Raw genomic sequence first — 25,041 nt, 5'->3', positions numbered from 1 at the left:
CTGCTTGAGACATGTATATCTTCGTCTAGTTCAGAATGTAAACGTAAACAAGTCTCAGCAACCGAAATCGCAGTTCAAATTGCCAAGTGTGGACTAAGGCTTAAGGAACACCGAAATTGACAAGCCAGGTTTTGTTTAGTTCGAAATCCATTAACTGAATTAATACATTAAAAAAGTTTAAATTGATTGTTTTATTAATCAAAGTACATAATGCAATATAAAACATCATTTTAAGTGAAAATCTCGGATTTTCAAATTTTGTTTCATTCGACGTAATGAAAGCTCACGCGAGAATTATTTATTTCTGTATTTATTGTTTAATAATTCTTCATCGTTTTTGGAGCAATTTTCAGATCATGTATTTGAATTTTCTGCAGAAATTTAGTCAGCCTTAATTTTTTTTTCCACATTAAAATTATGTGTCAAAATGATTACTTTTATTTGACTCAAATAAATTAAATATGTCGAACAATTCCCAAACCGTATGTGTGGAAAAACATACTAGCTAAGTGTGGTTTTTTGCAGTGTGCATACTTTGATTATTGAATCAAAGTTATATTATTTCAGTCGTTCATCAATAATTAAAAAATATAATCTTGAGATGAAAATTATGGAAATCGTTATTGTTCTTCTTGCTGCATGCGAGAAAGCAGCTGTTCTCCACCAATTCTTTAAAATTTTGAATTAAATTAATATTGAGTTATGAAAATCTTGAACAAAAAAAGTTATCATACATATTTTACTTAAAGCAAACTCGAAAATTACTCCCACAATAAAATATATTTTGGGAAATTTTCAACCACGCGGCAAGTTTTTTGGTTTCCCTTTTATTTCCCCTTTTATCCCTTCGCTTTCGAACTGCCATCGATTTCACATAAAAAAAAACATCAGGCCTAAAAAAATACTGTGATGTGCTTAGGTGCAGTAAAGAAAGGCGAGCGATAAAACTGTAGTGTCGAAAAAGCTAAATTTACTGCTCTCCTGCCATCCCGATTGGATTACTAATTCCTAAACACCTTTGCGAGGATTTCGCTACGTTTTTCCGTTTGCCGTCAGCGAAGTTTGGAATCGATAAAAAACGGAAAGAGTGCGGCCAGATTTTTCTGGGGTGTTTCACTGCTGCTGCTGCCGATTGCGAAAGTCATAAAATCGAATTTGCCAATTTTTTTTTCTTTCTGGAGACGGTAACAAAGCAAGGTGGAGACCTCCCGCGAGTTTTAGGTGCCGATTGTTCCCCCGATGGATCGACGAGCGATCGCTGACGAACAGTCCGGAACAACTCAGTGCGGCCGATGATACGCTTCGAAGCGGATTATCCTTTGGTGTTACACCAATATCGGCAGTGGCCTCGAAGTTTAGACGTCACTGATTAGTGTGGGTGCGTAAGTGTGTGTGGGTGCGTAAGTGTGTGTGGGTGCGTAAGTGTGTGTGTGTGCACTCGCGTTTGTGCCTTACCGTACAAAATCTGATCTCTCGACGAAGGAAACAAACAAAAACAAAAGGCGTTCCGCGATGTCCGGCCAAAGCTCTATCGGAACCCGCATCAACATGATCGAGGCAAAGCTGCAGGGTCAAACGTTGGGACCTCCGCTTTCGTTGCCTCCAACGGGGGCAAACGGAAATGGAACCGGTGGACCTTCGCCTAGGCCGACTCCGACTCTTAACTTTACCCGGGGTAGCTCCGGAGGACGTGGACGTAAGCTTATTTTATGATAAAATCCTTCTTTTGAAATTCATAATTTTTCACAATATTTAAATTAACACATCATTGTCCATGTCCAGAACTTGCATTCACTTACAGTAAAATAAAACGTTTCGTAAATTGTAATTTTCATTTTTTATCCTTTTATTTGTTCCATAATTTTAGGGTAATAAAATAGCAAGAACAATTTTTAAATTTTTGTGGAAGGGTTTTTTTTTAATTCAACAAGTTTTGATATTTTATTTTTCATCTTTAAGTCAGGAAAAAAAATGATTCACACTTTAAAATTAAAGTTAAAACTAAAATGAACGTTTGTTTATTCCTTTTAGGACCGATGATGTTGCCGTTGCCAGTACTGTCTGGCAATCAGCGCAGCGAATCGGAAGCCCGGTTCCAGAAAATTATCGAAAAGAGCGGAATGCTTAAAATTAACGATCAGATCTACAAAACGACCCTTGCCGATATGGAGGATCTTGGTGAGCTGGGCAGCGGAACGAGTGGGCACGTGGTGAAAATGAGACACAAACCTAGCGGGGCCATCATTGCCGTCAAGGTAATATAAATATTTGAGGTTTTTACACATTAGAAACATCAATCCTAATATTCTGAACTTCTATCATCTAGCAAATGCGTCGTACCGGAAACGACGAGGAAAACAAACGGATCATTATGGATCTCGACGTGGTTTTAAAGTCGGAGAACTGCCGTTACATAGTGAAATGTTTGGGCTGCTTTATTACCGATGCGGACGTTTGGATCTGCATGGAACTGATGACGACTTGTTTCGACAAACTGCAGAAGAAATCCAAAAAGCCTGTGCCAGAAAAAATCCTCGGCAAAGTGACCGTAGCCACGGTGAATGCACTTTCGTTCCTGAAAGATCAGCACCAGGTAATCCATCGAGATGTTAAACCTTCAAACATTTTGATCGACGATCGGGGCAACATCAAGTTGTGCGATTTTGGAATCAGCGGTCGATTGGTCGATTCAAATGCCAAAACCCGTTCCGCCGGATGCGCCGCATACATGGCGGTAAGTTTCACACTTGTTTTAAATTCGCTTAAACTGAAGATTAATCTGGTCCAATATTACTATCCTTTTTAGCCTGAACGCATCGATCCCGCCAACTCCGAGTATGACATCCGAGCAGACGTGTGGTCCCTAGGAATAACACTGGTCGAACTGGCAACAGCTCTTTTCCCGTATCGCGGTTGCAAGACCGATTTCGAAGTTCTCACCAAGGTGCTTACTTCGAACCCCCCTCGACTGCCCGACGATCAGCAGTTCTCGCCCGCATTTCAAGATTTTGTACGACTCTGTCTACAGAAAGACTACCAAGATCGGCCGAAGTATCGGGATTTGCTGCGTCACCCGTTCATAATGCAAGCCGAGCAGGACTCATCGGTCGATGTTGCCGGCTGGTTCCGCAACGAAGCGGTGGGCTGCGGTATCCAGCTCACTACACCGCAGCTCATCGCTTCCGGTTTAAAGCCTGCTCCCATTGGAGCGCTGACTTCCACCATGTCATCCGGTAGTAATAGTTTGCAGAGGCCTTCCTCATCGGCGTCGGATCAAAATAGGTAAGTGACTCCAATTACACTTGCCCCTATTGCATGTTTTTCTTTAGCGAAAATCAGATTTACAGTTTTTATTGAGATTTCGTTTCAACTTTTGTTAAGCCTTTCTTACTTCCTGCTTCATTACTTTATTTTGGAATGTTTCAGAGATATAAAATTTTTTATTAACAGCATTGTTTTTAATCTGCGCCATCCTAACTATACTTACTAAATTTAAACGTTTGAATTCAAATTGCTAATCGTACCAGGCTGTTTTACCATCAAGCTTCTATCACTAAAACACGAATTTAACTATAAAAAAAGAAAAATTAATAAATCAGAATTTACCGAACAGCTGGCCATTTATACTGAAACCCTGGTAATGTTTTTTAATGTTCAGTTTTTTGCTGCGTCTTAAGATAGCGTTGTTTTAAACTGAACTTTGGAACCCACCCAGTTCTCACATGGTCTGTGTGGGCCCACTTTGACTCTGTGCAGATCGTTAATCGATGATAATTCTATCTAATGACTTGACAAGCGTATCCAGCAGACAAATAAGTCTGTAAGACGTTCGATACCCTATAGGTCAGGCATGTCAAACTGGGGGTTCCGCATGCGGCCCGCGTAGCCCCGTCTTAAATTATCTCAAAATTCCCTACTACACAGAAGTACGCTGACTTTCCTGCCACAAAATATTAAAAAGATTTTTTTTGCTACGAGAGGAAATAATATTATTTTTGGAAATGAAAGATTTTTAATGCGGCCTGCACATTTAAATGAGTTTAACATGCCTGCCCTAGGGGTTTTCTGGTTTCGGCTATAAAACCTATATCGCAGAAAGTATCCGGAATACTCAACACTGAGGTTGAAATTCCGACAGTTCGACGGAAACAGAGGGCTGCTTCACCGCAAGTATTAGCAATAGTCACAAGCTCCTTGTTCTTTATTGGCTCGATAACGAACTGTGACTTCTAACTTACAACACTTAGTAGCCCCTTTCTGATTGAGCTCATCTAGAATGGTGTTGAGCTCCTTGATCGTCCAATAGCTGCAGAATGCGATAACGTTGATCTTTGCAATTTCGAATCCATTCCGTGAATCTACCACTAAGTTCAAGATGGAAGGATGCCTTGCGATCTAGACATTAGATAAGCTTAACTTATTCGCAGCTCAGTTACTACTTCCAGATGGAACATTCTTTAGACTCGCATTGCCCTTTTTTTCATTGAAAAAATATATTTACAGCAGTTTGCGAGTTAAGAAAACTTTAGAAAATAAATGAAGTTTTGGCACAATTTAATAATAATTGTTGAAAAATTTATATGTTCGCGACTGGAATCTTATTCCGCATCGCGTATTGAGAATAGATTGTTTTACCTATTATCTTTAAATAATCTCCGCAACTTAGCTTAGCTTTACCAGCACCGAAATATTTTTGATTATTTTTTTATTTGTAGGTTACAATTTCTTTAGTATTTTAAGTTGTAATCCGTAAGTATATTTTTAACATTTTTACATTAGATTAGTTGTGTTGTTACTACTAAAAAAAATTAGATCTAAATGCATGTAGCTTGTTTAACTATCAAGATAAAATTGAATGTTGGCACCAGGATATATATTTTGCACCCGTATACGATTCCATTGGATATTTCTGCGAACCTGTCAAAACTAATGTGAATTGTATTTGAAACAGAGTACCGACACCATTTGAAAACATTACGGAAGCAGTTCAGGCACAGTCGAATCAACAAAAGCAAACAGTCATAGCGTCCTCCATACCGGTCAAATCGAACAGCAGCAGTAGTAGCAAACTTTACGAACTCCAGCAGAATAACAGCGCAGATCAACAGCAGAGCCTGCAAGCCAAATTGAACAGCATTAGCTTAGCTCCGGCACAATCTACCTCGTCTTCCACGACTCCTTATGATCCAAGGTCGCCCTCTCCTGCGCAGCATATGCAACAGCAGCACCAAATGCAACCCCCTCAGGCCCATTACCTTAAGCTGCAACCAAAAAATGCGATAGTTAGTAACAGTAGCAATCTTAGCAACATCGGCACCGGCCCGGAACGAAATCAAAAGTACAAACGGTCTCCGTTCATGCCTCGTAGATCGGCGGATCCGAACGACAATGCCTTATCCGTGTATGGCAGTCCTAAGAAAGAATCGTCTCTAAGTAGCTTGGGTCAAAGTATCTTCAAAAACCTTACAACATCTCCGTTTTCGCACCGCAAATCGGAACAAAGGTCCTACAAACCACCGCTTCCCGGCGAAGATGGCGGCGGAGGTGGAAATCCACTAGTGTTGAACGGTAATCGCCAGCCCGGATTCAGCAATCCTTCTTCTCCACTTATGCTCAATCGGAAAGTGATTGATATCAACGACGAGCAACAGTATAAACACCTCGTTGGAAACACCAGCCCAATTGGTAGGTGTTATGTTCAACATTTTAAATTCAAATATGCCACAAAACAAATAATTTTATTCGAAAATTCTGAATTTCAGTTCTTCAACGATTCTACCACCAGCAGAATCAGCTGAGAGAAAACAAACAGCAGCAGTTGGAGCTGCAAATGCAACAATCCACCAATCCCTTTTACCAACAACCAAGTGGGATTCCGGTCAAGTATAGCCCTCTGCCTTCGCATCGAACCGTGCATCACCCAACCAACCCGGCAATTGTAGGAGGTTATGCGATCTACCAACCGCAAGTGCTACCCGAAACTTCCAGCAATATTCCAATCTACCAATACCAGCAGCTGAACCTGGGCTCCAACCTGGCACCCAGCAGTAGCAGTAGCAACAGCAGTCCGAAGCACAAAACTGGTGGGTTCTTTAATACCTTTAGCAGAACCAAAAGTCATAATAGTAAACCGGGTAGGAGTGGTAACGGCAGTACTAGTCAATTTGCGGATCGTACAGGTTTTGTTGCCCAGGGTGGCCCAGGTCCTGAAAATAGCTTTCCAGATGCTGGTGGGCTGTATCAGAACCATCATCAGCTTTATGGGCGGCAAACGTTGCCGGAATATGGTTCCACGGGATTTGTTGTATCGACTGGTCTAAGCAATGGCGACGAAATGAAGGATGATACAGGTACGTTTTCAAAATAACACGCTATTGTATTGCAAATATTCCATTTAGAAGCTGAAAAGTACAGCTATATGTGTCTGTGTGGTGTCATTCTACACTGCAAAAAATCCACATATTAGGGATATGTATTAGCCTTATAGATTTTTGCAATGTGATTCCCATTTGAAAATAACGTGTCCACACATATAGAATACAAAATTATGAGTTTTATATGCGTCACATAAAAGTAAAATCCCACACATAAATATTATAAGCCTACATTGCACTCAAACATCTGCCTACATCTTGGCGTTTACGTGCATGCCTACTTGAAGACATTTTATTTTGTTCGAATTGGTTTTCGGAGGGAAATAAAAAAATGTGAGATTATGGCTCGAAACATTTTTGAAATTTTTATTTTAAATAAAAATAAATATAAAAATGCTAAGCCTAATACTTACATGTCTCGTGTTCGTATTCCATTGGCACAGAAACGCGAATTCCGCACCGAAAAATCAGCAGCTAAGACGATTGTTCCAGTCGAATAGAACAATATCGACGGCTTCGATCAACACCAGGCCGACGTCCTTGCCTCAGTAGTCAGGGCTTGGTTTCCTAAGGGGGAGATTAGAAGAGATCAATAATCGATGTATTTTTAATATTAGAGTAATACTTACCCAATTGAAATGTTTGAATTGACACTTAAAAGGGCACACCAACTTTTTCTTCAGGGTGGCCATTTTGAAAACGCGGAAATTTTCAAAGACGAAAATCATAGAATGTATGAGTCAATATCATAAACTTTATGTTATGAATAAGGTACACCGGGGCAAGTGCAAACTCGGGGCAAGTGCAAACGTTCAACTTTTCTCTGTTACAAAAAAAGTAAAAAATATTTCTTCTTCTAGAAATTGTTGTTTAAACCCAAACAAACAATCTGATATAGATAAACTAAACATTCTTTAAATTTTTCACTAAAAACACGGCACTGTTTGATCACACACGAATTCAAGTACGCACTAGACATGAACAGTGTGTTTTTGTTTTGCATATTTTGGCTACAAAAAAGGACATTCAAATCCGAATTATCGTTAAAAGGTGAGTGTTTGAGACCGATATTCAAGTGAAAGCAGAAAATTTATGATAAATTTTCAGTACACCCCGAAAGTTGTGAAAATAATATTCGCTCTTGTTAACCCACACTGCGGGGCAAGTGCAAACGACACTACCGGGGTAAGTGCAAACGCACCTTTAAGCCATGTAACATCAGCCATTTCAGAAAATTTATCACCAAAATGGTTCAGCATTATATTAAAATGGTCAGAAGGGGTATCCAAAGTGTTGTATCTGAAGCGGATGTTCAAAGTTCTGTAATGCCTTAGTAAATGAAGGTCTTTTGCATAAAACAACAGTCGCCAAAAATGGAGTTCCAAAAAGTTATCAATATTGCAAGAAAACAGCAAACATATTAATGAAATTTGATAAAACGTATCGGAACATGTATTCAATTCATTTTAAGACCGATACACTGACTCATCTGCGAATTAGTTTGGAAAAAGTATTGCGTTTGCACTTGCCCCCATAAACGGGGCAAGTGCAAATTTTGAAATTTTTTCACAAAAGCACCGTTACTTTTTACCAACATTTTTTAATTTTTCACTTCCAACGGGAATATGTTGAGAACTATTTTAGTGATGCAACGAACGATAATTGATAACTTTTGAACATATACATATTTTTCTAGGACATGTGAAAGTTGAACTATGGTGAAAACCGTTTGCACTTGCCCCGGTGTACCTTATACAATTTATGTGTGACATATGATGATAATATGAAGTATATGAAATATATGCGTAGAGCAGTTTTGAAGACCTTATGTGTGAGGAAACATACATCCCAAGGGTGGATTTTTTGCAGTGTATGAATCTTCGGCCTGCTTAGGGCTGCAAAAAGGAAGATTTAAGGCCCGTTCGTTCTAAAATCGACCTTATTATTCTCTCTCAAGCAATTATGGGATGAATTATCCAATAGCATGAAAATTCCTGAAAGAAAAATTAACCTGTCGCAAGCAAAGACTGTAAAGAAGGCTTTTCTTACGGCGTGTTCGTAAAATGATTTTTTATCTATCGAAGTGATTTTTTCTAACGATGCTTGCGTTCGTAAATTAAACATGCATCACCCAAAAAATCAATTTCTGAACACGCCGTTAGTAGTATTTGTAAAAGAAGAAGTTTCAGCTGAATACTTGGTACGGGCTTCCTAGAAAAGCTCAGTGAGCTTTTAAGGAAACCTTTCCTATGACTTTTTGGTTGAGTACCATCATGTCACCATCTACCGCCCAGTTAAGCGGTTTTTCAACTTCAAACATGTGTAATAAAAAAACGACGGAAGATTTTTATTCGCTTTCTTTTCCAATACATCTCAAAACTGCTCTACTTTAAATAAAAAATTTAGTGGAATGCGAAAAATGTACGCTTTTAAAAATAATTAACTAAACGTTGAGGTGTTCAACTGGCCCTATTACCGCCCACTCGACTTGTTTGGGTATCGATAATGTTTTCTTAAGGAAAAACTATCTAACAACACGGAAACTGTTCTTTTTATTATTGTCCATGTAACGAGCTGTCAAAACCATATTTTGAATCTTGAGAGAATACATTTTGTGAAATCTTTCCCGCAAATTTTGTACAAATTTAAACAAAGTTCGTTGACTGGCAAAATGATGATTCCCGGCAAACAGCCTCAAGTAATCGGTTACTTTCAGCGATAAAACATCATTTTCTAACGTAATCAAACTAAATGCTTCTTACAATTTACACTTTTGACACAAAACGTGCGTTAAAAACAAAGAAATTGTGCGTGACCGGTAATTAGGAACCCACACTTTTTTTATACACCAATTACCGCCCATCACTAAACGCTTCAAAAAACAACAACTATTGAAAAAATCGAAAATTTTCCGATGCAAATCTATTCTACAAAAATCAAACTATCGTTTGAAGTCGATTGTAGGACAAATAGATACTATTTAGTAAACAAAACCCATTTTTCCCCTAGGAGCACAGTTATGCTTAGTTCGCTAACAGGCGTCGAATTCAATAATTTGACCGGAAACGAAAAACCAAATATTTTATTTCTGGCTATAGTTAGCATAATTAAGTGATGATTTTTCAGTGAAATGGTCGAACAATGATGCCGACACAGAACACAATTCTTATTTTTGGAGAAAAAATTCCAGTTTTTTCGAAATACACACAAAAGGGTGATTTTGGGCGGTAAATGGTGTCTGGGCGGTGAATGGTGACTTGATGGTACTTGAGTATATCTATTCAGACAGTTATTCATTTGAAAAAATATTAATTTCAAGTGTTTCCACATATAAAACATAGCTTTGAGCTATGCAAATCATTTTTAAGTTAACATTTTCTCATTATGTTGATCATTTATTTTATTTTTTTTTCTTTTCATTTGCACCACCGCTTCTACCATCCTTTTTTCGTTTTCATTCGCCTAAATTATTCAATAATCGGACAACCGCGCTTGTTTTGCAATTTCAACGTGCACCTCGATTTTGCTACCTTTTCTACCGATTATTACCTCACACATGTAGGGTGGTTCAATACAATTGCAGATCTCGCGAAGCGTCGATTCGCATCTTTTGTGAAGCTAAATTTGTCAACCACCGGTGAAAAACGGCCCAAGGACAAACACCTCAAAAACCAATTGCTGCAGCAGCAGCAGCATCATCAACAACAACAGCAGCATCATCAGTTTGGTTACAGCGGTAGTGGCGCTAGTGTAGCGCCCATCGCCGGTTACAATCCAAGTACCAATCCGTTTGTTGGGCCATCGTATGCAGGCACGGGTATTCCCTCTTCAATTCCACCATCGGCAGCCGTACATGTTATGGGAAACGACCGAAGGCACCGCAGTCCTGATCCTCCACCACGGTACGTTTTCTCGAGAAATGAATATATTATGGTAATTATGTTATTTATTGAGTTTTTGTTTCTTTGCCGCAGATTCAATAGAGGCCAATCTCCTTTGCTTTTGCACCGGAAGCTTGAAAAGTTGAGCCAAACTGGATCACCCATCTTGAATCAACGGTAAGTGCCCTTTTTTCTTTTACGAATGTTTGTGCCGTATAGGTACATCGTCGGTGCATTAAGAACATTTCCAACATACCCCTATTCTATGGACCATTTCGGTTTGTGTTAACAGTAGACTTCTCAATGTACTGCAGCAGCGTGACATTCATCAAAGCAAGCTAGCAAGTGGTTTGGAGCCTATGTGGTTTATCTATAGGTGGGGACAAGAACACGAGTGTGAGAATCAGTTTTTTCAATGTTTTTGATTGCTACGTCACAAACGTTCATGAGCGTCTCGACGTTGAAGACGCCATTCACGGACGGCATACAATGTTTCATGTAATTTAGAAAATCTCAATCAAAGCACCCTTTTATTTACTCTTTTTCTTCCTGACGCCTAGTACGCGACGCTATTAGTTCAAAATAATAAACAACTTTATTTGCGTCTCAAACATTCCTCCTAGTGAGTTTTTATGGCTACATTTGGACGCCTTGTCCTTGACTCCGTGATGGCGTCGCGTTACGTCACAATCGTTCATAAACAACTGAATGGATACAACGAACTAACACTAAAGTTTTTGGTTGTCCCCACTTATAGATAAACCACATATGTTTGGAGCGAGTTGTTTTCAAACATTCCTCATCTCGACGTTTCATGCATTTTGAAGGCATATGGCATCGAAATTTAATTTTAGATTTCCTCGAATTCCTGCACCTTGGCAATATTGTACAGTTCAGTTTATTTGGGGCAATCAACAAAATGTACTATACAGTCGGTTGTTTTCTTTTAATATTTTACACTGTTGTCGGCCACCTCAGCCATTAATTCGTGAAATTGTACAATTGAATCTGACTATCGTCACGAAAGGTGCATTCCGCTTCCCGCACGTGGCTTGCCAAACCAGGAATTTATTCGCAAATTTGGACATCTGAGTGCGGATATGCTCCGGAACGCTGAACTTATCGTTGGTCGTGAAAAACAGGTTTCCGGGGATCTGTTTAGAGTCGGCCTTCACATATGTTTCGTCGTCCATGCTGTAGCATTTAACTTTCGTCAGCATGTTGAGGTACAACTTCCTGGCATGGGTTTGTTCTGCTTCTCGTGGCCTTTTGTACCTTCAACGTTCGAAGCCCAGCCTTAGATGCAGCTTTTAGCCACATCCCGAACGGAGGCGTTCGGGTTTCGGTTGAAGGCCCCAGCTACGCGGTTGTGATTTTTGGTGTTGTACGGAATACTTTTTCCTTCACTTTTGGGCTTCCGATCGGTGGTCAATCGTTTCTCGAACCGTTTAATCACTCGCGACACCTCGGAATTCGCAATTCCCAACGTTTTAGCGATGGAAACATGCGAGAGATCCTTGTTCTCGTGATGAATGCGCAAGATTTTATTACGCACGAACTGTTCTTTCGACTCCATTTCCGCGAGTTTTGATCACAGTACTTGAAACTTGCAGGATGTAAACAATGCACTATGAACTAAATCCACCCAAATTTTAATTAAATTCTACCTTTTTTTCATTCACCCAGCAAAAAGGTAAATTTTACCTTTTCGCATTCACCTAGCAAAATAGTAAATAATACCGCTTTCCCATTAACTGATTTAAAAGTTTATCGCCAGGCTCGTGGCAATTCGTTAACGCATTGACCCTTCTCCGTTCGACAAATTCGGTCAGGTCCGGCTTTACCGGAATGATATCTGGAGGATGACGTGGAATACACCTCGAAGCTGGGCCGATCTGAAACAAAAGCAAAATATTATGACGAGAATGGGCACAACTACCATCATGTCACCATCTACCGCCCAGTTAAGCGGTTTTTCAACTTCAAACATGTATAATAAAAAAATGACGCCAGATTTTTATTCGCTTTCTTTTGCCATACATCTCAAAACTGCCAAATGAGCTTTATGCTAAATGGCTTTTATGCCAAATGGGTTTATGCTAAGGTTGCCAGAATTTCTTCAGCACGTATCCGGAAAAACCGAGCAGTTTTTATATAAAAACCTAGCAAAATCCGGGCATTCGATTTCAAGTTGACGACCATAAATCCGGGCAATATCCGGGCAAATTTTGTCAAAACTCAGAAATTCCTCAACAAAAATCAAGAAAAAAAAATATGAAAAACAAAGTTTTGTTCATTAGAACTCATAAATAGATTTTGAACCGTATTTAAGGCTTCCAAAAAACCTTTGATGATTATTTTTATAAAATTTGCATTTTGGAGGTGTTTGTTGTTTTTTTTGTTTAATTTGCCAAATAAAGAGAATAAATCCGGGCAAAATCCGGGCATTTTTCCATGAAATCCGGGCAACCGGGCCGAGCCGGACTGTTCTTAAATTTAGTAACAAATATCCGGGCAAACCCGGATAAAACCGGGCAATCTGGCAACCTTAGTTTATGCCTAATATCATACTCCCATATTTTACGTATTGCGAAAAGATGGTATGGCCCGTGCGGTACGGGCATTACAGTCACCCGTGACAGTTATACCCAAAACAATCACGCCCTGCAGCCAACAGTTGAAATGAAATAATTTTCGAAAGAGGATGCATAAAAGAATGAAAACCAAACTGTCGGTTCGGTTCGCTACAGCTTAAAGCACAAAGTTTTTGGCAGCGCAAGCTAAGAGTCGATTGTTCGGCAATGAAAAAGCTGTCATAGAAAAGCTGTACTTTTGGTAAGCCTGTGTATACCAGTTTGGCACCAGCCGGCGTGCCGTTTTTGGCGTAGGACTTAATCTGTGGATGTACCAGTTTTATAAAAATATGTGAAAACAACAGCAGTACTGTCCATTGTGCGATAAGGTTCTCCGGGAGGGTTTCAAATCATTTAATTTTTCAACAAGGGAGGGATTTTTCGCACAACTCTCATTCAGACAATTTGGAATTTTTTATCGTTTAATTCATGTATTTATTCATGTATTTATGATAGACTTAAGAAAATCAATTGCAACTTTCCCATTGAAACCTTTACTCATCCAATATGGAACTTTAAAACACAACACAACAAATATGTACGTCAATGTCACAGAAAAAATAAGTTTGTCTCAAAAATTGGTCCAATATTATTGCTCAAACATCAAATCATTACGACATAATGTAATAATGATTAACTTTAGTGTGAGACAATGTAGAAAGTGGTCTTAATAACCTAAAATTAATTTAAAATAAATTATTATTTGAAATAGAATAAGCATGCATTCTAACGGACCACCCTGTTTCTCGATTCAAGTTTTACATCCGCTTCGCCCTCACCGCCCCTTCCGCCGCGCCGGGGATCCGAAAGTGTACCGGGATCGCCGCAGCACATCCGAACTCGCTTACACTACACGCCGGAACCACACAGGCGCCCCTACCGGACGATAGACCAATGAGTGGGGCTTCAGATTCTGGTTATGTGATCGATGTACAGATTTTTGGATTGAAATCTTTTTGTCGTTAAATTGTCGCCGCCAAAGCCTGTTGTATTACGGAGATATGAATACCTACTTATTAATGCACACAATTTAGGTACCATCTACTACAGCAAATGGATTCCAAATAACCAGAACCAGCTTCTTGTTGTCGTTTAATCGGGAGTGAGTTTAACATTGTAGCTAGTTGATGGAAGTGGTACACACTATTGCCTGATGCTTGTGCTTCGGTTTGTGAAGTGATTATTGGTTGTACACGTAAGATTTGCAGCGTTGCAAAACGACAGTTGAAAACGAACTAAATACAAAAACGAAAAACGAATTTCCATTTATTTTTTAAGACCGACGAATTATTAAGGACGCTCATTGCTTTTTACTCTTTTCGATTTTCGGTAGATGCCTCTAATCAGTTCAGGTGAAGAAATCTGTCGAAACACTTAAATAGTTATCAGCTCGATATCCCACGATTTATACCAAATTAAAAGCGTTTGTAATTTGTTATTCTTTTGGTTATTTTCTCAGAAAAGTTTAAATTATGATAAAATGATTGGATAATATAGAAATCCTATTGATTTTATTTTTCAGACAGTGACGTTTCAAAGCGCAATATAAATATGCGTCCATGCTATTGTATGCAAAATTCTCAAATGTTTCAAAGATAGTTAATGCAAAGAAACAGAAAAAAATACACAAGACAGTGCTATTTTTATTTACATGTGATTGTTTGTTCTTTAAGAATAATTTTGAAATGAAATATGTTTTCCAAAAATTAACTAGGGAATTATGGATATATCTCAGTTTAATCGGACATGATGTAATGGTTATTATATGACTTATCAAAATCTTACATCAACTGTCTTATTCTTTCCACTTAATAAGTTTTCATGATTAAATCTTATTTTTTTTTAAATTTTGACTATCCATACCTGTTAAAGTTGTTTGCTTTACTGTAACAAAATAAAAAATTTCTATTGAAAAAAAAATCACCTGCATCGTATAAACTGAAGTACGCTCTATGTAAAAAAATTATTGAAATTTTTCGCTTTCGTGTGCCGAAGTCTTTTCTTTGATGAACGCTTCTCATCTAAGCATGATTATTATCCATATAAGTGTTTAGAATGGCAATTTTCTAATTTTCGCTCGTCTAAAATTTGATTTTATGTTATGAAGAGCACATTCTCTGAATTTTCTGCTATAAAGTAACTGTTTTCAGATGGTATTTTTGGATTATAGTGTATAGCTTGTATTTATAGGGTACTAAACAATATTTATGCAAATATTCACCAAAATATAGACTGCAAACTCTTTAAGCTGATCGCTGGATGCAATCAATGAAATAGCAAGTCCTTACAAAGGATATTTTTCCTCCACATAACAAAACCTCCATGAAAAGTAGTAAAATCTTTAGACACACGCAATATTGCTCTCAAACCCCGACAAAAGCAAATATCTTAAAGAAAACATCAAAAGACTTACGAACCCTCTAATATAAATAAACAAAATAGCAAATGAATGGATTAAACAAAAAGCTGATCCTTCATACTTAGCTTCAACGCTAATCAAGTCAACTTCACACTATACTTTGCCGGCAACGCAAATCTAGATTGTGTAAATACAATACGCCTTATTAGTTCGACCTCTCCCGAAATGAAAGAACGAATGTAATGTAACACAAAAATGAAATCTACCGAAATTCTTAATTTAACTTTAATATTAGTGAACAGAAATCGATGATTGAAAACGAGCTGACGAATGAGTATGTCGTGATAGGAAACAAACGTGTTAAAAGCTGGGATGAATACTGAGAAAGAGAAACATTTAGTCATTTATTATTACAATTATTATTTTTATCTTTATTATTAAAATTTTTACTTTTATTTTGATGATGATTATTATTATTACTATAATTGTGTTACAATAGCATAACTAAAAGTGAGAATATGAAGAAAAAAACAATATTTATAAAACGAAAATAAAACAATTACATGCGCGCTATAGAAAATATCACAGAACGTTATTTCGTAATGCCGAAAGCCTTTTATCATGGAACCAATAAGTAAGGTAATTTTATGTCGTAAAATCAGATCCGAAAAAAATTACTCCTATGACTTTAAAGAAATTAGACATTTTTCATAGTCGACATGCAGGCCATTGATACCACAACGTGACGTCAATCATATTTGCAAGCTTTTTTTGCAAGGATTTTCGAGATAATGTAAAGCTCTCTCTTTACATGTATTTCGCTCCAGTGACACGATGCATTTTTTTTTAACTTTATTTTAGCTTTTCCAGAAATTTAGAGGTAAATTATGTATGAAATTTAATAACTTTTTTCTGAAATGAGAAGCACTATAATAACTCATGTTTTCAATTTATTCAAAAGTAATACCGAATCCGCTCGGTAAACGAAAGGTGCACTGAATCGGTTAGAGTTATGTTTTGAGCCGTTAGCTTAAGGAAATTTTAACTTACTACATCATTATTGATTGAGAAAATGTATGTAAACATATAAAAGTTGTTTATGACTAAGTTATGTTTATGAGTTGTTATGACTAAAGAACAATGAAGAAAATTATTTTAATAGAATTGGAATTTATTTTTGCACATAAATTTCCAGTAAACTAATTTGGGGTAATTTTTAAATTTCTCAAACCCTGGGATCTTAAAAGCTTCGTTTTGGCTCAAAACTCATCCATGATTTTTTGCTGAATTTTTAAGTGAGCAAACGTTTACAGTGAGTAAATTTTGAACTTTTATGTTGGTATGGGGCAATTGAATATTTTGTTCTGAAAATTAACGTCATTTTTGTTTCTTCTGTGGAATCGAGCCAGGTGATGGGTTTTGTGCGAATTTTTAAATTCTTTAAAGAAAATTTTTTGCTGAACAACTTTTTCCAAAATCGTAACATCGTATCTTATTAGGCAAAAAAGTTATTAGCTGTTTAACAGGGGTAGGTCTTTTGGTATTTAGAATCAATAAATTCAATTGACATCACTGCTGGTGCCTCTCAATGCATTGCATGAAAAGTAATCCTCGCCTCGCCAGACTCAGCAGTGAGGTTAATTGAATTTATTGTTTTTCAATGCCAAAGGACAAGTCCCCATTAAACAACTAATAACTTTTTTTTTGTCTAATTAGGTACGAAGTTACGGTCTTCGACAAAGCTGTTTAGCGGAAAATTCTCTTTGAAAAATTTATAACTTGGCAGAAAAACCATAAGCAGGCTTGATTCCACAGAATAAACGAAAATGATATTGATTTTTCAGTACGATATATTCATTTTTCCCACACATACCTAAAAGTTCAAATTTTCTGATGTAAACGTTACTTAAAAATTCTTCAAAAAATCATGGATCAGTTTTCAATAAAAAACGAAGCTTTTTAGACCCCAAAGTTTGAGAAATTTAAAAATGACCCAAATTGACTCAGTCTAATGTGACGACACATTCATGCTTCGAACGGCAGAGATTAGGATGAGAGACACTTAAAAATATTCTAAGTAGCAAGAAGACCTAGTCAAACTGCTTTAAAATTTAATACAGTAAGCACTGAAAACCCGCTGGTTTTCCGACGTACGGCGATGATCCCTATGTTGGTGTTTTAGTTTTATTAATGTTTCTTTTGCTAAAGGTGGCCATTTCAGCTTTCAAGTATTAGGTGGGAGTTCTAGCGATTATAAAAAGCGGTTGCAAAACATGAAAGTCCAATTCGTTCATATTTTTGAGAAACCTTTTTTGAGGTTGCCTTAAAGTATTTTTTTCTATAACCACATGGAAGCTAGATGTTATTCTCTAGAAAAACATGCATATACCAAATGAAAATACAAGTTTATGAAGGTGTGATTCGAAAAAAGTCTGAAAAAAAAACAGTTTTACCAAATCTGGAAGTGCTCATCTTGCCAGAATTGGAAACTTTTGCTCATATTGTGGCGCTCCTGGTGGACGGATTTGGAAATTCTTGGCACCCACGTGTCGGGAATTTTGTCAGATTCACGTATGTATTTTTGATTTTGATATTACACATATCGACTGTACTGTGCACACAATCATCATGGAAGCCGAATTCGATCCCACGACCATCCCGTGATGCTTTTACCAGATTTGGCATGCTGTCATTACAGCAAAAACGTTCAAGAATGGTATGCAGAGAAATGGGTCCAGTTTGTTATGAAAAACCTTAACAAACCCAACTGCCCCCAGTTCCGCCTTATTGAGAAACACTGGGCAATCATGAAGTGAAGAGGAGACTCAGGGCAAAGGGAAAGGTTGTCAAAGACATCAATCAGGACGAAGAAGGTGTGTGGCCTTATGAGCCGTGTTTCAGGAAAAAATCGAGAGTTCCTTCGAAACCGTAAAAAATAATTTTATTCGTATTTTTTCTTAAAAGTATGAAGAAAATGTCACAATTGTATTTGAAAATGATCTGGAATACAATAACAAATACAGGTCGGACTCGATTATCCGGAGTATCGATTTTTTTTTCACTCCGGATAATCGAATCTTCCGGATAATCGAATCATAAAAAAGGACGTTAAATTGTAATTTTGTTGTGCATTACTTTTGTAAAATGCAGTGGCGTAGCCAGAAATCATTTTTATAGGAAAAAGGGGTAAAGTCGTGATAAGAAAAAAAAAACAAATATGTAATAATAAACAATTACTGATTTCACTTTACCTTGACCTGACACATCTCGGAAGTGATTTTTGTTCTCATGCTTCGTTATTCCATGAATGAGTTTGTTTTTAAGCTTAAATAAACGAGAAGTTTCCTGACAAGAAATATGAATTTTATTTAACCAAAATGAAAATGTAACAAAAAAGAATATCAAAAGGGGAACATACTGAAATGACACCCTAGCTTAAGTCCCTCTTTTTCTTACTACTTTCACGTTTATACATTTGATCATACTTTGTACATAAACTAAAATACATTTCAAAATCCACTCATTTTCAACCGAAGACAATCGACAATCGATTTAAACTAGATAATAAATAATAAACCCGTTACATACCACGATATTTTTTTAAATATTTGAACAACAAAAAAGCTTTTGTAAGGAAAGAGCTTGAACAAAAGTTGTTCGCCATGGCCTCAAAAGTTGTAATTCGTTGAAAAAAGTGTTTGATGGTTTCAATAGTTGCTAGATTGTTTTTCAATAGTTACTATATCTTAATTTCAAGAAGGCTTATAGACAAGCACAATGAGTACTCAAGGAAGTTTATACAATTATTGATTGCATCACAGTAGATTTACAAACTTGTGCTACCATGGGATGTAGAGCAGGGGTCGGGGAACTTTTTGAATCATTACCCCAAAACATTTTTATTTAAGTTGATATTACCCCATGACGAAGAGCAAAAAAAACGTATCCGTAAACACTAAGCGAGCTCTCAAAGCGTGTTATTTGAATGCCTCAGGGGGAAATATTCACTTCTGCATATGCCGCTTAATTCTTTACTATCGAAATAAAACCAACAAATTTATAAAATTGTAAAATGAAAATATACACTTTTCACTTACAAAATATTAACTGTTACCCCCAAGAATTTCACTTTTACCCCATTTGTGGTAATTTATCCCGGTTCCCCGACCGCTGATGTAGAGGGTTAAACACATTGACAACTCTTATTCTTACCCCTACTGTTCCTAGCTACGTTCTTGCTTGACCACATATTTATATTATGTATTATAGAGTTAATGAGTTTGATCTAGAACAATACACTGTCGATAACCGAGTTTTAATATAAAGTACAACTACTATACTAGCCCCTGACCCCCCTATTTCCGTCTGATAAAAATATTATTTTGTGAATTATAGTATGGGAGAGTGGGGAATCATGGGCCTCTTTTTTTCGTTGTTCCATAACTTTTTTTATTATCAGAGATGAAATGAAAATAAAAAATGTTATGGTTTTCTACATTTTCAAGGTATCATAAGGTATTTTTTTGAAATTTTCAATAAGTTATTTTCCCCAAATTCTGACTGTTTGAAAAAAAGCAATATTTTTTGGGTTTTGAAATATGGTGGGGAATCGTGGGCCACCAAATCCAAATTGACCAAATAACATGCAAAGTTTATGAGTTGACCCAAATCTGTGATTTCTTAATTCATTTTGTTATTTTAAAGCAATTCCAGATGATTAAATTAAAAAGAGAGCGGTGTATGTCGAATAGATTCCAAAACCTGGTTTGCGAACGTTTTGGCAAAATTTCTTATGTAGGATGGATAAAATATTTTTTATAACTCTTCATTTGGCATAAGAAAACTTTGCAGATAGATAAAACGTATTTTAAGTTCTGAATGTGTATAAAAACATAAAAATAAAGGTGGTTTAAGATGTGTGGCCCATGATTCCCCACGAGCTATGATTTGCAAATTGGTTGCGTTTGTGTGACTTATTGATGTTTCATCAAAAATTCCATTTCCACGTGAAACCTACCTACTTACCTAAGGGTCCAGCGCCGATTGACCGGCGCATAGGGCTGAGTTAAAAGATCTCCACTGCTGTCGATCCGGAGCCAGCGTCTTCACTTGCTGCCAGCCGAGGTTCTCGTCAACTGTGCGGATTTCAGCGGCTAGACTTCGCCGCCACGAGCTTTTGGGCCTGCCTCTTCTTCGATGCCCATCTGGATTCCAGTCAAGCGCCTCTCTGCAAATCTCGTTTTCATCTCTTCGCAGCGTGTGCCCAATCCATCTCCACTTACGTTCCCGAATCTCGATTTCTAGCGCCTTTTGATGACACCGGCGATGAAGTTCAACGTTTGAGATCCAGTTGCCAGGCCACCAAGCGCGGATGATGTTCCGCAGGCAGCGATTCACAAAAACTTGCAGTTTTCGCGTCGTCATCGCATATGTGCACCAAGTTTCACACCCGTACAGCAATACGGATTTGACGTTTGAGTTGAAGATTCGGATCTTAGTTCGTAGAGAGATCTGGCGTGACCGCCAGATGTTTCGGAGACTCGCAAACGCATATCGGGCTTTTCTGATCCGGGTCTCGATGTCCTTCTTGGTCCCACCATCAGGCGTAATCTGGCTACCAAGATACTGGAAGCACTCCACTGTCTCAACCTGTTGTCCAGCTACCACGAAATTGGAACGATTTTCTGTATTGATTTCCATCGACTTGGTCTTTCCGACATTGATTTTGAGACCTGCTGCCTTGGAGCTTTCGGTGAGGTCGTCGAGTTTGCTCTGCATGTCTTGTTGTGTTTGGGCGAGCAAAACAATATCGTCTGCCAGGTCAAGGTCGTTCAGTTGCTCCATGGTTGAAGGATTCCACGGCAATCCTCGGTTTGGTCTACAGTCAATCGATCCAGTCAAGATCTCATCCATTACGATGAGAAAAAGCAGCGGTGACAAAATACATCCTTGTCTCACTCCAGCAGTTACCGGGATTGGTTCGGACAAGACACCGTCGTGCAAGACCTTGCACGAAAATGCCTCGTACTGTGCTTCGATGAGATGGACTAGTTTCTCTGGGACCCCTCGTCGTCTAAGAGCAGCCCAGATGTTTTCGTGGTTCAGTCGGTCAAATGCTTTTTCGAAATCAACGAACACCAGCAGAAGAGAGTCCTGGAATTCGTTGATTTGTTCCAGTATTATTCGTAGCGTTGTGATGTGGTCCACACATGATCGTCCGGATCGGAATCCAGCTTGTTGCCGTCGGAGTGTAGCGTCGATTTTCTCCTGGATCCTGTTCAGGATCACTTTGCAGAGTACTTTGAGGGTTGTACAGATCAAAGTTATGCCACGCCAGTTACCGCACTCTGTTAGGTCTCCTTTCTTTGGAACCTTTACGAGGATACCCTGCATCCAGTCGGCCGGTAATGTTGCAGTATCCCAAATGTTAGCGAATAGACGGTGCAACATTTGTGCTGACAAGGCAGGGTCGGCTTTGAGCATTTCAGCAGGAATGCAATCGATTCCAGGCGCTTTGTTGGATTTCATGTCCTTGATTGCCGCTTCTATTTCAGCCAACGAGGGCGCTTCCGAGTTGACGCCATTAATGCGACTTACTGTGGGCGCCTCGAGCTGCGGGTTCTGTTGGCCATTGCTATTTGTAACTCGAAAAAGTTGATCAAAATGCTCAGTCCAACGCTTGAGCTGATCTGTTCGATCTGTCAGCAGCTGACCTGCTCGGTTTTTCAGCGGCATTCTTGCATTAGTCCTTGCACCACTAAGGCGGCGAGAAATATCATATAATAATCGGATATCTCCAATGGCGGCGGCTCTTTCTCCCTCTTCGGCTAGGGAGTTTGTCCAGGCTCTCTTGTCTCGTCTACAAGCTCGTTTAACTGCCTTTTCCAGCTCCGCATATCGTAAGCGGGCGGCTGCTTTGGCTGACCCGGTACATGCCTGCTCAATTCCGACTTTCGCCTTTCTCCGATCATCGATCATCCTCCAGGTTTCATCCGACATCCATTCACTCCTTCTTCCACAAACTTTACCGAGAGTACTATGGCTCGTCGTGATAAAGGCATTCTTGATTCCACACCACTGTTCTTCGACTGTTCCGTCTGTCGGCAGCTCCGAGGCTCGGGATTCTAGCTGTTCAACGTATGCCCTTTTCACCTCTGGATTCTCCAACCGGCGGACGTCGTATCGACACCCGACTTTCTCCTCGCGCCGTTGGACACGCGCAACTCTCAGTCGTATCTCGCCAAGGACGAGGTGATGGTCAGATGCACACGGAAAAATTGAGTTATACATAAAATGTGTTGAGAATATACTTTCGTTTAGACTAATCGATTGATGCTCAAAATTTGTATATTCCCAATTCAATTCTGAGTAAATTTGGGTTGCCAATATTCAAATAGAAACTAAAACTCGATTACGCAGCTCTGTATAAAAAGTAGTTGTTGTTGCAATGCTTTTGGCAGCGGATGTCATAGCAAAAAAGCTCATCCGAAAAATGGTTTTATGAGTATCTCAAATACTTAAATCGTTAATAAACGTCTTTAAATTAAGCAGAAGGACATTATTCGTTTGTTGCTTCGGGATCCCATTTGAAAGGGAACTGGAAATGTACAGAAATCGCGTAAGTACTTTGATTTTTTTAAATTTTCACTCACGCCATTTTGCCTCATAAGAAATGATTGGTTGAAACATTTGAAACAATTTCATTCATATTTGTAGGTTGCGAGGAACACAGGGAGATATTCTAAGTGGTGGAGGACGGACAGCAACCGAAACTCAACGGATCGGAATACAAAGAAGAAAAACTAGACGTTAACCTACATGAAGGTTCACTAATAATTGCTAAAAGAAATTAACGTTCCAAAAATGGTTCAAAGAAAACAGGAATAAAATGAGCCTGATAGATCGGAAAAGATAAAAGCCGGAAGAATTCTCGTGCATTGCAATGAAGGTATGTGTTTTTATTTTAGTTAATTGTGCCAATTGAATATTATTGCTGTCAGAAAAGTAATTTTCTGTTGATTGTTAGCAGGATGCTAACTACTTGGATGAGAACCCTCTGTGGAAAGTCTACTTTCGGTGTTCTTCGAAGCGCACCCAAAGGATAAGGGCATCGTATAGTGCGTGGGCTATCAGAAATATATGCAGAAATATATTCGATGCTGCGAGACGCCGCACACAGGGGTAAATGAACCTAATAAGCGATCAAAATTATTTGCGCACAAACGGTAAACGATAGACATTTGATGTCTTCGCAACATTTTTATATTTTTTGATGATCTATCAAATTCTTGAAAGAAAAAAGTGATTTTTTCACCTGGAAGGGAGATAAAAAAATTATTTCTTGAAATAATTAGCTTAGCGTCTTGATGTCTTCACAAAAGTTGTAGATCTTATTATTTTAAGCAACTTTGTTGAAGACATCATAAAGATCGCATGAAATTCAAAAAAGTTACGAGCATTTAAAAAATAACGAGAATTTTAACAAGTAATTTTGAGTTTTTATTTAATATCTTTTTAAGTATACGATTTACAAACTTGGTATATTTGAGAAAGTTGTTCAAATTGTTAAAACACACAATTTTGTAGAACATTTTAAATACATATTTCAACTAAGAAAGGAGATATACTGCAAAATATCCAAAATAATGCATTTTTTCTGTAAGTTATAACCTTAAGAGTTCGGACGAGTTCGGATAATTTTTTGAGTGGATTTTGTTGATCAAGTTATTGGCTTTCCATTGATATATAAATAAAACATTAGTTTTGAATAGATTTTCTGCAAACTAGCAATCAATAATGAGCTTTTTCCTTTAGAAACACTTAAAATTCGAAGAAAAAAAACCTCAATTTTTCCTGTTTTAAGAGGAAAAAGCTCATTTTTGATTGCTTGTTTGAACAAAATCTATTCAAAACTAATGTTTAATGTATATATCAATGGAAAGCCAATAACTTGACCAACAAAACCCACTTAAAAAAATATCCGAACTCGTCCGAACTCTTAAGGTTATAACTTACTGAAAAAATGCATTATTTTGGATATTTTGCAGTATATCTCCTTTCTTAGTTGAAATATGTATTTGAAATGTTCTACAAAACTGTGTGTTTTAACAATTTGAACAACTTTCTCAAATATACCAGGTTTGAAAATCGTGTACTTAAAAAGATATTAAATAAACACTCAAAATTACTTGTTAAAATTTTCGTTATTTTTTAAATGCTCGTAACTTTTTTGAATTTCATGCGATCTTTATGATGTCTTCAACAAAGTTGCTTAAAATAATAAGATCTACAACTTTTGTGAAGACATCAAGACACTAAACTAATTATTTCAAGAAATAATTTTTTTATCTCCCTTCCAGATGAAAAAATCACTTTTTTCTTTCAAGAATTTGATAGATTATCAAAAAATATAAAAATGTTGCGAAGACATCAAATGTCTATCGTTTACCGTTTGTCCGCAAATAATTTTGATCGCTTATTAGGTTCATTTACCCCTGTGTGCGCCGGCGGCCAACTTTTAATTGGTACGTATTTTCAATTCCATTTCGATGAACAACTTATAAAAATTTGTTTTGATTCTAGTGGCACCTTAACTGCGGAACATGCCCGGAATTTGCTGCCGTAATCGCCCAGTACACCATCTGTAATCTACAAAATACAGATCCAGTGCCATCTAAAGCAAAAGCATTGCTCGAGCGGAAGTCACTTTTCGAGATAACCAGAATGTCACTGGAATGGTTTGGCTGCAAAATACTATTCGATACACCGATACTATTTCATGTAATATATTGTTT

The 25,041-nt window shown here is 37.8% G+C and overlaps 2 protein-coding genes and 1 long non-coding RNA gene across 6 annotated transcripts in view; all 3 read left to right on the top strand.

The window, feature by feature from the left end:
• LOC129755523 (RNA-binding protein RO60-like) overlaps positions 1-25,041 on the top strand; it is a 131,705-nt gene that overhangs the window by 18,783 nt on the left and 87,881 nt on the right. The window lies entirely within an intron of this gene.
• LOC129755521 (dual specificity mitogen-activated protein kinase kinase hemipterous-like) lies at positions 885-15,813 on the top strand. Of its 3 annotated transcripts, XM_055752057.1 has the most exons (10): positions 885-1,395; positions 1,436-1,696; positions 2,032-2,255; positions 2,327-2,734; positions 2,807-3,282; positions 4,952-5,685; positions 5,763-6,350; positions 9,937-10,276; positions 10,349-10,432; positions 13,645-15,813. In XM_055752057.1, exons 2-10 carry the CDS (start codon positions 1,513-1,515, stop codon positions 13,784-13,786), a joined length of 3,180 nt encoding a protein of 1,059 aa, XP_055608032.1. In that variant the 5' UTR covers positions 885-1,395; positions 1,436-1,512; the 3' UTR covers positions 13,787-15,813. The 3 variants fall into 3 exon arrangements, with proteins under 3 accessions (XP_055608032.1, XP_055608033.1, XP_055608031.1); XM_055752058.1 differs by having other exon boundaries at positions 885-1,696; positions 9,958-10,276; XM_055752056.1 differs by having other exon boundaries at positions 885-1,696.
• LOC129755527 (uncharacterized) lies at positions 22,691-25,020 on the top strand. Of its 2 annotated transcripts, none has more exons than XR_008739274.1 (4): positions 22,691-22,865; positions 22,964-23,195; positions 23,277-24,771; positions 24,830-25,020. It is a non-coding gene; the product is annotated as an uncharacterized LOC129755527 (long non-coding RNA). The 2 variants fall into 2 exon arrangements; XR_008739275.1 differs by having other exon boundaries at positions 23,274-24,771.

Source organism: Uranotaenia lowii, chromosome 3 (genome assembly GCF_029784155.1).
Source record: "Uranotaenia lowii strain MFRU-FL chromosome 3, ASM2978415v1, whole genome shotgun sequence".
NCBI lineage: Eukaryota > Metazoa > Arthropoda > Insecta > Diptera > Culicidae > Uranotaenia > Uranotaenia lowii.
This window is presented reverse-complemented; position numbering and strand designations above follow the sequence as displayed.

What these genes read in the sequence shown, in the direction of transcription:
- LOC129755521 (XM_055752057.1), top strand. Translation starts at nt 1,513, where the DNA reads ATGTCCGGCCAAAGCTCTATCGGAACCCGCATCAACATGATCGAGGCA. An exon ending in GATGCGCCGCATACATGGCG is followed by an intron (nt 2,735 to 2,806) that starts GTAAGTTTCACA and finishes TATCCTTTTTAG; the next exon opens with CCTGAACGCATCGATCCCGC. An exon ending in CGAAATGAAGGATGATACAG is followed by an intron (nt 6,351 to 9,936) that starts GTACGTTTTCAA and finishes TCACACATGTAG; the next exon opens with GGTGGTTCAATACAATTGCA.